This window comes from Pelodiscus sinensis, chromosome 3 (genome assembly GCF_052426305.1).
Source record: "Pelodiscus sinensis isolate ZL-2025 chromosome 3, ASM5242630v1, whole genome shotgun sequence".
Taxonomy (NCBI): Eukaryota; Metazoa; Chordata; order Testudines; family Trionychidae; genus Pelodiscus; species Pelodiscus sinensis.
Genome location: NC_143054.1, coordinates 110,922,735 through 110,938,136, shown reverse-complemented (window position 1 = coordinate 110,938,136; position 15,402 = coordinate 110,922,735). Strand labels below are relative to the sequence as shown.

Below are 15,402 nucleotides of genomic sequence, written 5' to 3'. Positions count from 1 at the left end.
CCTGGCCACCCAGGACCAGGTGTGCATGAAAATCAAGGGGGTCCACTGAGACCCCCGACACTGAGCCCTGAGCTTACAATGGCCGTCCTGGGTCAGACCAAAGGTCCATCTAGCCCCGTAGCCTGTCTGCCGACAGCGGCCAACCCTAGGGACCCTGGAGGGGATGGACCGAAGACAGTGACCAAGCCATTTGTCTCGTGCCATCCCTCTCCAGCCTTCCACAAACTTTGGGCAGGGACACCACTCCTACCCTCTGGCTAATAGGACTCCATGGACCCAACCTCCATGACTTTATCTCACTTCCCTTTAAACTCTGTTCTAGTTCTAGCCTTCACAGCCTCCTGCAGCAAGGAGTTCCACAGGTTAACTATTTGCTTTGTCAACAACAACAACAACAACTTTCTCTTACTAGTTTCAAGCCTGCTACCCATTCCTTTCCTTTGGTGTCCTCTAGTCCTTCTTTATGGGAACTCAGGAAGAACTTTTCTGAATGCACCCTCTCCACCCAACCCCTGCTTTTAGAGACCTCTATCCTGTCCCCTCTCCGTCTCCTCTTTTCTAAGCTGAACAGTCCCAGTCTCTGTAGCCTTTCTTCATCTGGGACCTGTTCCCAACCCCTGATCATGTTAGTTGCCCTCCCCTCTCCCAGCCTTTCTCTTCCCCTCTCCCACCTCCTTTTCCCAGTCTCCCCCAGTTTTTTTCAATAAAGACAGAGTCAATGTTGGAAGAAACGTTATCTTTATTTTGTACATCAATAAGAAGGGGGGCTAGGGAAGGGTAAGTGGAAGGAGGTGAGGGAGGAATGGGGTACGAGCCCCCGATGGGGAGGACTGGGCTGGCTCTGCGGGCTTCTGGGGGTGGAAGCTCTCCTGCAGCCCCCCAATTACTCCCTCTCCCCAGATGGCAGCCTGCGGCAAGTGCAGCCGGGCTGATGGCCGAGTGGCGTGATGTGCCCAGTGTGGGCACTCAGGGCACTCCAAGCCAGAACTTCTTTGCAAGCGGGGAACCCTGAGAACTGTGTGTCCGGGGTGGGGGTCGGGTCCCTTTAAGCGCAGCCCTCGGCTAGCCTGAGACAGCAGCTCCATGCTCTAAGTCCTCCTTTTATGCCCTGCCGGCACTGCTTCCGGCCATCCTTAAGCCCTGTTCAGAGTCCACTCAATGTGGACTTACTAGTTCGAACTAGCAAAACGCTAATTCGAACTAGTTTTTAGTTCTAGATGCGTTAGTTCGAACTAGCTTAGTTCGAATTAACTAATTCGAACTAAGTTAGTTCGAACTAGCGCTGTAGTGTAGACGTACCCCCAGAGAGCAGGAGCAGTGTTAGACTCACTGGGGCCTGGGACTGAAGCCAAAGCCTAAGCCCCACTGCCCTGGGCACAAGCCAAAGCCCAGGCAGCTTAGCTTTGCAGGACCCCTTGTGGCACGGAGTCCTAAGCAGTTGCCCTGCTTTCAGTCTCCTAATGCTTGCAATTGACTGGATATGCAGAAAAAAAGTTGTGGCATGGGTGGGCCATGGAATTTTTATAGCTCCTTAGGGGAAACTGGAGGTTCAGAAGGAAAAAAGGTTGAGAATCCTTGTGTTAGGATCCACCTAACTCACCCACAAGCCTTGGGGATGCTCACACTGAGTTTCCTGGGCCCTTATTTTTCTTTTCTTCAGCAGCTGGATGCATTGAGGGTCCTGAGCAGTGATAGCATCCGAAGTCTCTGCATGGGTAAAAGAGACGAGGATTTTCAGAGGCAAAGTGAAGCCTCTGACCTCCTTCTGGGCCTCAAATCATAGATTCTGATCGTGGAACAGCAGAGTAACTTTTCAGTACTTCTATTGAGTTATCCTCAGCATCTTCAGATCAATCAGACTCCCATGTAGCTGCTCTCAGTGGGTGCATCTACACAGTGAGCAGCAGGGAGAAGAGTGGGCTTCAGAGTCAAAGCTACTCTAGCCACACAGCTATTTTTCATGTGGTAGAGCAAGCTCTATTAGTTCAACTCTGTCAATCTGAGCTCAGAGGCTTGCTTCCATGGACTGTGTAGGTATATCCCTGGGAGTGGGAGGCTTGAATCGTCTTTTGGATTTGGTGCAAATTATAAAAAAGAGAAACAAAAAGGAAGAAGGCCGTGTGCTGTCAGCAGAAGAAAGGAATCTGTGAATTTATCACAGGATATTCAGAACAAGAAGCATTAATAAAGCATGATTAATGTAATAAAAATAATCAATATTTTCACCAACAGGTAAAATGATTTATTCCTGTTCCGTGAACATATTTGAACATAAGACTTTTTTAATCCCAGTTTTTCTAAAAAGGAAAGAGATCCATTTTAGGAATTTTGTAACGTATGTACATTTACAAGAGTTTCTAAGTTCTACCTTCAAAAGACACAAGTTCCAAAGTTCCCAAGAAAGCCAAGAGGACTTAGGCTCCTAAGCCACTTGGGCACTTATTGAATAGTTTACCTAATATGCATATAAAGATGCAAAACTATGTTCAGTCCACAGGGACATTTTCATGAGGCAGTCTTGTTTTACACAGTATGCTCAGAAATATCCAAATGCTGAATTAGTTACAAGAATTTTTCAAGACATTTCAAAGCTTTACAAAATTACTATCACCTTTTCTATTGTGTGCCAAAGTACCAAAAGAATTGGCTCCAAAGAAGACCTATGTAATTTTACCACCATTTTGAGAGAATCCACAGAGAGAGGGACAGAAATTCCTTACTGAACTGCCAGCTCCCAGTGAAATTTGTGTCTTTGAGAGCTCTGACAATAGAAGTTAGCTATTTATCTGCAGAACATGTAGCACTGGAAGAGAAAACTTCCTCATTCTGACTCACCAGTGTACCTCAACCCAGTCATAGTTAGGCCTTATAGCCACTTTGAGAGATCGACAGTGTGGAGATTGATCTACTGGCATTTGATTTAGTGGGTCTAGTAAGGACCTGCTAAACTGATCGCTGATTGTGCCTGTGTCAACTCTGGTACTCCATGAGGAGTTTCTCCTGTCAACTTCCTGCAGTGGGGATGCTGTGGAAATTTGAACTAAAGCATGTAGACTCCAACTACATTATTCACTTAGCTGTAGTTACATATCTTAGTTCAATTTTGTCTCCTAGTGTCGACTTGGCCTCAGAGTTAAGGAAGTAGAATAGTCTTAATGTTCCTTTCATCACTGATAGCTTAACTGGTACTATCCAAAAGGCTGTAAGTTATTGCCAGCTGTGACTTTCAGACATGTCCATTAGGAATGGATTGAGCATCACCCTTTCTTTTCACATAAGTCATCAAAAAGCTGCCATCTGGCAATGACTTTGGGTAACTACAGTCATGGGTCTGGATTTCATCTGGTGTTGTGAAAGATTTATTGTTAATTGCCAATAATCTGACCTGTCCTACACCCCCAGTCAAGTCTTACTTAAATCAAATGGCTGCTCAGCACCAATATTTTTATCGTGTGGTTTCCATAAGAGCCTGTTTTTTGCTCCTAAACCAAGAAAATCCTGCACCTGTTGCCGTTTCATCATGTTTGTACAGACAGAAGACATAAAACTGGCTTACACCAGTAGCTCAACAGAGTAATTTCCATGCCTGTGATGTGTCTGCCGCCATCATATTAGCAATAAGTGGCAATGTAACCAGAACCGAACATTTCCCGGTGGGGGAGAATGACAAGTGTGCTTAGTGAACCTGATGCACCTTTGTAAATGATTTGTCACTATTCATTCATTTCTGCTTTCGCTATGCTGGTTAGTGGCCCAGAGAACATTGTGAGCTCTCGTTCAAGCAGTTTACTTGGACTGTATGTTCTTTGGGGCAGGGATGATATTTTCCCTTTCTGTGTGCATAGCACTTAGCACAATAGGGCTACAATCCCGCTCATACTGCTCATACTGAGGGTGATGAGAAACTTCCCCCCTCATCATGTTCTCTGTGGTCCGGGAAAAGCTAGCAGTAGCCAGGTCCAGTCCTGGAGTGAAGTTTACATATTGGAAGGGGTTTAATGATCCTGCTGGGTGAAAAGTGCCACAGAAATACAAATTCATGTTGTTAGTATACTGAACTATAACCCACATGTAACATGGATTTTGTTTTTATTTACCAGCTTTTAAGTAGAACATTAGTTCCTCGCTGAAGTCAACCCCTGGATAAATCAGGTACTTTTGGGGGGGGGGAGCACCTTAATAAAAGTTATGTGCCTATCTTTAGGCACCTATTTTTGAAAATGTTGGACAGCATTGAATTATAGTAATCCTCGCTAAAGAAAATGGTTTTGATGTACTTTATAATTTGTAAAAACAACAGGAGTCCCATGGCACCTTGAAGACTAACAGATTTCTTTGGGCATAAGTCTTCGTGGGTAAAAACCACTTCATCAGATACATGCATGTATGCAATTTTAAGGTGTCGATAAGACTCATTATTTTTGCAAATACAGACTCCATGGCTACCCCTCTGAGATGTTATAATCTGTTTTGGACTTGTTAGAGGTAAATTTCCTATTCATTTTTTTCCCTTTTCTCCAGAAGCTGCAGTGCATCACAGTGTCTAATTTTATAAAGTGCCTATAGGTCAGGGATCTGGCATGTGTCATTTCATTTCTAAGTGGACATTTCCAGTAAATGTAGTTTTCAGTTCATACTTAAGACTAGATGTCAAGATGACTCAAAAACTTCATGGTAAATTGCAAGTGAACTTTAAAAATTAGATTTGACAAAAGCATGCCATGTTTGGAGTAGTAGTATAATCAATAGACATCTGAACAAACAGTCAGAAATTCTTCAGGAAGGAAAGGTCATGGACAATAGTGTAAACTACTCGTGTTAATACCCTGGGGTACGTCTACACAGCAGGGCTAAAGTCGAATTCAGCTATGCAACTTCAGCTATATCAATTGTGTACCTTAAGTCGAAATAGCTTAATTCAGCTTTTCGCGCTGTCTACACAGCACGAAGTTGAAGGAAGAACACTCTTCCTTTGACTTCCCTTACTCCTCGTGAAATGAGGGTTATCATGAGTTGGAGTAAGGAGACCTCCAGCTGAGCATTATTTGGAAATAACGGCTTGTAGTGTAGACGCACACTATGTTATTTTGGAATAATGTCTGTTATTCCGAAATAATGCTGCTGTGTAGACATAGTTTCTAATGACATTAACCTGTTCTTTGCATGAAACCTGGGCAATAGCTACTGTGTGCAATTTAATGCATGGATAGTATTTCAATTTAAGAAAGAAGAGGAAGTATTATCTAGGGCTTTAAAAGTTCAGGACTGAGTATCATCTGGGTTCTGATCATAGCTCTGCCTGTGACTTCCTGTGTGACTGTGTGCAAGTCTTTGCTTCATATCCCCCTCATCCTGCACCTCCCCACTCTTCTCTAAAAAGGTGTAAGTAATGATTAGCTGCTGTCTAGATTTGTTACAAGGATTATTAATTTATTGTTTGAAGAGGCACTGAAATCTTCCTGTAGGAAATGCTGTTGCACATGGACAGTACAATTGCTCTGAAAAGAATGACTTCCCAAAAAACCTTATAATTCCACCTCTAAAAAAATTGAATTAATTTAAAAAAAAAAAAGCCCACCTCATAAAACATTGATTTGAGAGGCACTACTTAAATGCTGAAATGTATGCTTACCCACTTTCCTGGATCAAGGACATAATGCTCACTAACCTACCATCTTGAACTCTTTTGAGCATATTTCTTAGGAAGATATTCAGTCTCAATTTTAAAACTATAGGTGACAGAGGATTTACAACATCCTGTGGTTTCAGTTGTTAATTACTCTCTCTGTTAAACAATTGAGCCTTGTCCCTCTTGTTGATACTAGAATTTTTCTAGTACCAACTTCCACCCTTTGGGTTTTATTACCATAGGATAAATGCTGCACTCCACAATTATATTATGTCTACTTTCTACAGCAAGGACTTTACATATAAATCAGTTCTCTCAGGAGTAAAATGTAGTTTAAGGAAAATCAGGCAGTACAAAATATAATTTCTGCCTTTATTTCACATTCCAAAGTCTCAACAATGCTTATAAAATATTTATTTCAGTTTATTGTTTAAGCTGTTAGTTAAGCAGCTGGTTTCCACATTGGTTATGCAAAGAATAGTTCATGTTTTTCACTTCGTTAATGCAGAGAATGTATGAGTTTGTGTCCAATGCAGATTTCAAAAGAAAAAATACAGTACTTTATAGTTTTTCTTCCTAATATCACTTACTAAATATAGTATAATACAAGGAATAATATATAATGTAAAGCTCTATTGCAAATCCTGAATTTATAACCATAAAGTACATATTCAGTTATTTTAAAATTAATTCACTGTGAAGGAATGATAATTTCCAACAACTTGGTTACACACTGTGAATTGAATTCTCCTTGCTGTTTTCATTCAAGTAGACCAGTAAAGTCAATGAGCAAGAGGAGTAGGATTACATGTAATTTTTTTATAAGTACGTTACAACTGATGACATTATGAGCTGATTAGGCTTCAGCTGGAATATTGTGTCCAGTTCTGGACACCACAGGTCAGGAAAGATGGGAACAAATTGGACAAGGTCTGAAGACCTTCAAAAATAATTAAAGGTCTAGAAAACATGACCTGTAGGAGAAGATTGAAAGAACTAAGGTTGTTTAGTCTGGAAAAAAGAAGACTGAGAGGGCACATAACGACTCTCAAGTATTTAAAATGTTGTTACAAAGAGGAGGGAGAAAAATTGTTCACTTCTGATTATAGGACAAGAAACAATGGGCATAAATTACAGCCAAGGAGGTTCAGGTTGGACATTAGGAAAAACTTCCTAATTGTGAGGATGGTTAAGCACTAAAATAAATTTCCTAGGGAGGTTGTGTAATCTCCATCATTGGACATTTTTAGGAGCAGGTGAGACAAACACTTGTTAGGGATGCTCTAGATGATTCATGGTCCGGCCATGAGTGCAGGGGACTGGACTTGATGACTTCTCAAGGTCCCTTCCATTATCAAGTATTCTATGATTCTATAAACTGCAAGAGAGAGCTTAGACACCATGCATGCCTTTAGAATTCATTAAGAGATCTAATGCAATCATAGAAGCCTCCTCCTATAAAAGATTATAATTTTACATCAGAACATAGAGCATCCATACTGGGGCAGACCAATGGTCCATCAATCCAAGTATCTTGACTCCAACAGTAGACAGTATCAGAGCTTCAGGGAGTGTAGCAGAACAGAGGACTTTCTTCCCCTTGCAGCTTCTGTCAGTCAAAGCTTTAGGGTGGGCCTAAGCATATTGTTGCATCCCTCACCATCTTTGCTAACAGCCATTGATGGACCTATTGTCCATGGACTTATCTAATTATTTTCTGCACTCAGTAATACTTTTAGCCTTCACAACATCCATAACAATGAGTTCCATAAGCTAACTGAACGTTTTGTGAAAAAGTACTTTCTCTTGTTTGTATTAATCCTGTTGTCTACTTATTTAATTGGGCAAACCCTGAATTCTGTATTACGAGAAAGGGTAGAGAACACATTTCTATTCACTATTTTAGGACCATATCCTGCCATCACTGAAGTCAGATGGCATTTTCAGACATATAAATGTCCCTAGTTTACTGTAATCCATAGTTTCGGCAATTAAATGCTTATGCAATCTATGGACTATGTGCATCTTTAGCAATCAGACTTAACTTCTTAAAATGAAAAAAACTGCAGATAAAAAGAACAAGTCAGTCAGTCTGATACATTCAAATGAATTTCCCTTTAAAGTTAGAAACCTGGATTGGTCCTTTAGCACTAGTAGTAATGGTTGCAAAGAGAAAATAGAAGGCTTAGAGACTGCGGTGATAAAAAGCTGTTTATAGTTACTTTGGGTCTATTCACAAAAAGCACTGAGAGACAATGGATACCCTCAGCTGCTGCTGAAAGTGAAGAAATTCAAATTATCCACTTTGTTTGCTCCTGAGAGCTGCTCCCATTAACTAAATCTGTGCTTGCAGGTCTTCTGTAGATGCACAAGATCAGGCCTGGTAGAACTCGGCTCATTATAACTAATGCCTCTTCCCCTAACCTTCTATAAGAGCCAAAGAGTTATTAATAAGCCAGGAAATGGTAGTGTTGCACAGCAGATAGTACTCTCTGGGGCTCTCCAACTTCTATTGTAGTCAAAAAGAGTTAGATAAGGCTCCATGCCTCTGTGCTCATATGTCTGGACATCTCACATGTGGTTTAGCAGTTACTGCTAAATCAGTGACCCAGCATGTTTGTTATAATATTCCTACAGGTCTGACAGTCAAAAACAGGCATTAATCTGTCCTAAGCATCTTCATTCTCTAAAGCAGTTGTAGATTGATGGGTTTAAATCCTGGAGTTTTGACAATGAATTTGGATAGGCCAGGGTTTTACCCTAGACATCTAAATTTTTTTCATTTAGCAAAATGCAGGTTTCACTGTATTACGCAGCAGGAAGGATGAAACATTAGTATAAATTGAAAAACAATTTAAAGAAAGGAAATGAGTATTCCCAGAGAGAAACAGGAAGCTCAATTAAAAAAATAAACAGTTGGCATTCATATTGTTTATCTTGGGGACCAAGACTACTATCTGTGTAACCTTTTAGGGTAATAAAAAGTGATCCCTGTTAATTTGCAGGATAAAGTCCTTTTATAGAGTTAGTCCTTTTTTCAGTTGGTTAGAAATCTCTCCCATGGCACAAATTGTGGATACTCCATCTTTTTTGCCATATTGTTGGGAATTTGTTGTAAGTGGGACTGGCCTGAGGTTATTTAGAGTTCACCTACAAATATCAGAACAGGGGGCCTCGTACCTACCACAATGCTGTGAGCTTGTCTACATGACCAAGTGTGCCAAAAGACAGTTTTTGGTGACAAAAATTGGTATTGTCAACAAGACCTTTGATGCTAAAATCACTTTACTTCAGCCAAGGGATTCCTCACCCTGTAGTTTAGGAGGCAAAGAGATGGCCCAGGATCTAAAAAATGAAGGAAAGTATCTGCTGAAAATTTAAAATGCCCAGAGATATGCATAAAACAAGGTTTTCTCATAAACAAAATGAACATGTGAACTTTTCTGGAAATTAATAAGTGATTATCAACAAATGATTCTTGTTGTGGCTTGTTTCTTCATTTAAGTTGCATATATTGTAGACTACAGAAGTTTCTGCCTTCTAAATTAAAAGCCTTACAATGATTACAAATTAAAGGTATAATATAAATTCAGAACTACACTGCAAACCAGTTAAGTTGGGTGGTAGGAATCTTGTGGCTATAGGATACCACACCTTGCCATAGCAAATCAGTGTCATCTACACATGTCTTTTCTGCTTGCCTGTGACATGCCACAGCTACTGGGAGCTTCCCAGAGGCCTTTTAAGCATACAGAAAATGTGCTTCAGAAGATGGAGAGCCCCCCCCCCCCCTTTAAACAAAATAAAGGAAGTCTCTAGTTCAGGAATCTGGAAAAGCTTTAATGATGGTCTCATAAGCAGGAGGCGGTGTTTGTGTTGAATGACAGATGCGGAGGCTGTTGTTGGACCAATGGAATTCAGGACGAGTTAAGCTGTTGGTGTTGTTCCCCACTAGGGTAGTGGTGGTGCTAGTGGGAGTCAGAGTAATCAGCTGACTGTTAGTTTCCACAGGGAGTGGAGGGCATTGCAAAAAGGGGTGGAAAGTGGAGGCTCGGAAACTTGACTTTCTTGGGAAGGAGTTGGCTTGCTCCAGGGAAGCTTGCCGCTGGAAGGTGAGGCTGGCCAAGCTGAGATTGCTGCGACGTTCACAGTTGCTGTTGCGGTAGAATCCAGTCCTGTTGGCAGCATGGCTCTGAGGAGAAGGTCTGGAACGGTGGCTAGAAGTCGATGAGCTCCACTGCGAAATGTGGGCACTGGCTCTGCGACGGGACAGGCATGTAAACAAAGCCCAGATTATCCCTCCGATCACCAGTCCAATCACCATGGACACTGAGAAGGCTATTATTATCTGATCTAAAATACAGAAAACAAACATCAAGGTTGCTTTATTTATCATACAGACTATTCAGTCTAGAAAATGAATTTGATTTGGCAGGCTTGCCCAGATAATGAGTCGAGGTGTTCATTTTGACGGCATATGCAGCTTGTAATTACACTGCAATAGACACCCGGGCCTTGATGCAGAATTCACTTTTATGCTAGTTAAAAGCTAGTGCAATTCAGTGTGACTTCAGTCAGTAACTCCTGTTTGACACCAATGAGAGTGAGATAAAGACTGGAAGTGGAAGGTGCTGTTGCAGGAGGCTATTAGTCCTATTACATTGAGATACAGACCAGATGTACAGCTCTAATGTAAAAGCACGGAGATGCCTTTGGTTAGAGATGGTCACTGAAACACAAAAAGCTGATGGATGTTTCCCTTCCCTCGATGTACTGTTTGGGAACATATATAGGTCAAGCTGTAAATTTCTAGCTCTCTCACACTTTCCTGCACTCAAATAATCAAATTCAGAGGCTAGGATAACTTCCTTCCCTACATGATCAAATACGTAGTTAAAAAAAATCTGTGTTTAACCATTCTCATTGATTTCTAAAAATGTTTGAGCCACTCCAGTAAACTCTTTACCTATTTCTAGAAATGAACACATGTAAACCTTGTGCTTAGGTTCTCAAATGTATGATGATCTATGTATTTCTATTAACTTCCTCTGCTTTTGCATTATCAGGTTCTAGATAGAACTAAAAAGACCCACTAATCTCCTACTATACAAGTCTATTCTTATTAGATTTTCTATTTCTCTTTGAAGTTCCATGAAGTCAAGATATTTTGCACAAACTCCAAATACACAACTGACATTTTTGAAGTTTCTGTGACCAGATCCATACATATAAACTTTTGTACTTTCCCCCCTTACCTACTCCTTGTCTGTTACCTCTGCTCTCCCATATGTTTTTTGCAACATTTCCAAATGGTGAAGAATACATGAAGACAGGTCAGAGATAATTGCCTGGGACATTGTCTGAGACTATTTTTCTCAGCTGGGACATTCTGGCATCTATTCAGTTCCAAAGTGGCTATGACAGGGCATCTGTCCCACACTGGCCCGTTAAAGATTAAAACCCAGCTCTGGGAGCAGCTGTGGCAAGTACTAGCCAATTAGAGCCCAGCTGAGGGCAGTATAAATAAAGGCTCTTGGAAGGTTAGAGTCAGACTCACTCTTGCTTTAGCTGGAGAGTAGGAGCAACTTAGTTGCCAGAGAAGCTAGAGCACTGGCCAGACAAGCTCCCGGGCTACAGGAGCCTGAAGCAAGGCCAGAGGGTACTAGGGGACATAGCCAGAATAGCAGAAAGTAGCAGGTCCATACCCCTTTGCAAACGATGAGTGGCCATTTCAGACTACAGTTTGCCCCTGAGGTAAGGGGCTAGATGATGATTGGCAGTAGTTCATTGGGGTAAGGTGGGCATAGAGGGGTGGGGGGCACTGTGGGGGGCACTGTGCAAGGGAGGGAGGACCCCAGAGTGGGGGGCACTGTGCAAGGATAGTACCCAGAGGGGAGGATGCCACAGTCAGGGAGGGATGGGAGTCCAAACACAGCAGTTGAGAAAAACAGGTAACAATGGGTGTGACACCAGCTGAAAGGGGGTGTTCCAGAGCTGAAAAGCAAATTCCCAGAGTGTTCAGCAGGAGGTGCCTGTGGTGATGAGTCATGGCGTGTTATAGTGGCCTCAGTGTGAACACTGTCAAACTGGGATACCTTTCTGGCCCACAAACTCCTGGCAGGACATTGAGCTACATGGCTGACTGAGCCAAAAGTAATATGGTATTCCCTGTCCAGGCAATGTTAGCAGGAATAGGCCAGCTACATTCAGGAGCCTGTTCTGAAACCCTCATTTATGGAAATAGAGATCTAAATAGTTACCAGCAGTATTTGTGGAAACTGATATTCTTTATACTCCATTCAAAATGCATTCACAGAGGCACAATGCCTTTCAGGGCTCCTCATTTGCACTTTATGGGGAGCAATTTGTGATGCCCATGTATGAGGTGAAACATGTCCCTTTCCCCATTGTGTGTTCATGCAATTCTCCTGGCCATTGTGAAGGAAGGCAAAGCCATGTCTGTCTACTTCCCTTCCAGTTGCAGGAATTCCCCAGGAATATAGCCCATACATTTCCAGAAGTGCCAGAGCTACCATTTGGGCACCTATGATTCACTCCTAATTTCCTGAATTGCCATGAGGGAGGGGTGCTATCTAGCCCTTATAATTTTTTTTTTTTGGTCACCTAAATCAGAATTCTGATTACATGAGAGTTCTCTGGGGAATCAAAGCCTCATCCCTTCTGCCTGAAGCCATGCCTCTTCCCCTGAGACCTTGCCCCTTCAACAGCCCCTCCAGCCAAGCCCCACCCAACCCCAGCTGATGGATGGGGCAGCCATGGGATTAGTCCCAGCCCCTCCCAGGCAGCTGGGCAATGTAGGCAGTTTTGGGAAGGCAATGCCTGCCCTTGCCTGTATTACCCACCGCCGATCCTGCTATGCATCACCATAGTATCTGAGCACCTCTTCTGTCCCTCAGTGGGACAGAGGCAACTGGGCATGCTGTCTTCTCAGGATCTCAGCAGCCCTGTGTTGATATGGTATCCTGCCAGTCTGCAAAAATGTAGATCACTGAGCACCCACAGAGAGGCTCTGGCCATCTACACAACATTTCCCATTATTAAAATCACACCAAGACATTGTCAAAATATTGAGCACAGCCCTTCAGCCCTCTTCCTAATTGCCATCAATCCAACCAGAATGCTTAGCTGTTATTTAACTTTTTGCCTCTATATAGCTCTACAGTCAAATGGACAAATACAGGGACAAAGTCCTCTGTGGTATTATTCCACTGAGGTCAGACAGATTATTGCAGTGTCTACACAACTCCAACACAAAGCATACATTTTATTCTCCTTTGTTAGGCAGCCATTCAAGTGGATACACAGGTCCCTATCTCCCTCCCATAGGCATACCCAGAGCTCAGTGGCTTCAGCAGAAAATGTGGCTGTTCCGTGACAACTCTAAAACGGTAAAATATAACCTTATGCTGTGAGCCAAGACAGAATATAGGCACTAGTGAAGTCCTACATTTAATTAGACAACCTTAGCTGGCCTGTGTCAACTGACTTGGCCTTATGGGGTTCAATATAAGGGGCTTGTTACAGGGTACAGGGGCTCACCTCAGCCTGGGCAACCCTGCCCCGTTCGCTGTCTCAGTCACTCCCGGTCTTCATTAAACGGTGTCCGGTCAACCCTCCCTTCGGTCGCCCAGACGATCCCTCGAGCGAGGAGGTGAGGGGGGTCCGGGCCCTCCCTCTCTCCAGACCCCAGCCCAGGGCCCTAAGGCAGGGGAGATTAACCTCTCTCCCCCAACCTGGCTGATGGGGCACAGAGCCTCAACACATCACCCTCGCTCGTCCGCTCACCAGTCGGCTTGTCCCGCTGCTTCCTCGTGCCTCTCAGTCTCTTCATCCGGCATCCTCCTCCTCGCCTCCCCTTCCCCTCCTGACTCTGCAGTTTTTATACCTGGGGAGGGTGCCGCCCCCTCCCTTCCAGACTGCCTGCACCTGCATTTGCCCGCGGCTCCACCCTCTCCTCCCCAGCTGTTGTCACTCACCCCCGGCGTCTTCCTTGCTGCTGGCATCAGTTGGGAAGAGGGCTGCCCGGGGGCGTTTATGGGGCCGCCCGCTCCGAGGCTGGCGGGGTGGCATTCCTCTCCCGTTGCCACCGTCTCTCTTGGTGCGGGGGGCACTTCCCCCGCGGTGCTCGGGGCCGCGCCAGTCAAGCCACCTGCTGAGCGGCGCATCCCGGCTGCCCCGCCGACCGTGTCTTCGGCGGTGGCGAAAAAAGCCGTGCCGCTTCTCCCTGCCTCGCTGGGGGGGCACCCTCCATGTGGGGTTGCCTCACCCCGTCAACCCCCCTGGTGTTCGGGGCCACACTGGCTAAGCCGCCTGCCGAGCGGCGCGTTCCAGCTGCCCTGCCGACCATGTCCTCGGCAGCGGTGGGAAAAGCCGCGCCACTTCTCTCTGCCTCGCTGGGGTGGGGGGGGGGGGGGCACCCTTAGTGCGGGGTTGCCTCACCCCGTCACAGGGCTGTTTTAAATGAAGTTTAGATGGTTGGGCTCAGATCCCAGGCTCTGGAATCTTGCAGGTAAACAGCCCCTGAGTCTGAGCTTTGTGAGCTCAAGTCAATTGACATGGGCCAACTGCAGGATATAATTGCAGTATGGATGTACCCATTATGGCTTTCCATAAATTATTGTGACTTCCCCTCCCGTCCTTCAGAAAAATTAGAACAGCCTCAAGCTGTAACTTGCTCTCCCAGGGAGCTGTGACCAGGGTGCCTGCGTGGGCCACACAGAGAATGCTACACTCAGGGCAGAAAGCAAATAAGAGGGCAGACAATCATTCCCCCAAAGGGTTGTTTATTCTATAATTAGATTCACCAACCCAGTAACAAAGAGCTTCTGTAATACTACACTGGTCACCAAAAAACCCCAAACTGTACCCTGTAAACATTCCAGCCCTAAACTTCCATCTATATAGCCCAGTCTAATATAAGGAAAGATTATTGAAAACCTGATTCAGCATATGTGAAATCCACCAATCCCAAAGGTCAATATGAGTCTTGGATCTTATCCAATAATCATGCTAATGCCAAATAAAATCTAAAGGTTTTAATAAGAGGGGAAAAAAAGAGTTGCAAAAGGTTTAAAAGATCAATATACATACAAATGTGTAAAGTCCAAAGGTCAGTTTCAGACCAGAGATAGTGAGACTGCTTGATTTGTTTGAGGGTTTTTTTTTTAATCAATGTAAAAGTTTCTAGTTCAATAAGCTGTGCAAGTGCAGAGTTTGTTCAAGATCTTCTATGAGAATCCCATGGAAAACCTAACACCTCAGGCTTATGGCTTAGACCTTCCCTATTAAAGTTTAAGCAGACCTGGGGAGAAAAGGATAAGGCCCAAAGCTTCCTTTATAGTTGAAGCAAACTGAGTGCTGACATATAACTATACCACATAGATTTTGTTGAAACCAAGCCTGCAATTTGTGATCTCTGTTTTCAGTTGGTCCTTTCTCAGGGCACATCTACACTTATCAGGGGATTGGTGCTATAGTGATCAATCTCTCAGGGGTCGACTTAGTGGGTCTAGTAAAGACCCACTAAATTGACCACCCATCACTTTTGTTGGCTCTGGTACTCAGCTACAATTAAAAGTGTAAGGGAAGTCGATGGGAGAGTTTCTCCCATTGACCACCAACAATGGAGACCTAGCGATAACTCAATCTAAGGTATGTAAACTCCAGTTACGGAATTCACAGAGCTGGAGTTGAATAAATTAGGTTGACATTGCCCCAAAGTGTAGACCTGCCTTCAGACAATACCTTTAGCA

General features: G+C 43.7%; 1 protein-coding gene across 1 annotated transcript in view; it reads right to left on the bottom strand.

The window, feature by feature from the left end:
- Positions 1 to 5,987: 5,987 nt before the first annotated feature.
- MYCT1 (MYC target 1) overlaps positions 5,988 to 15,402 on the bottom strand; it is a 40,289-nt gene continuing 30,874 nt past the window's right edge. Inside the window, exon 2 of the mRNA XM_006114976.5 lies at positions 5,988 to 9,982. Within this exon, the coding sequence (XP_006115038.2) occupies positions 9,450 to 9,982 (533 nt within the window). The 3' untranslated portion in view covers positions 5,988 to 9,449. The remainder of the gene's footprint in view (positions 9,983 to 15,402) is intronic.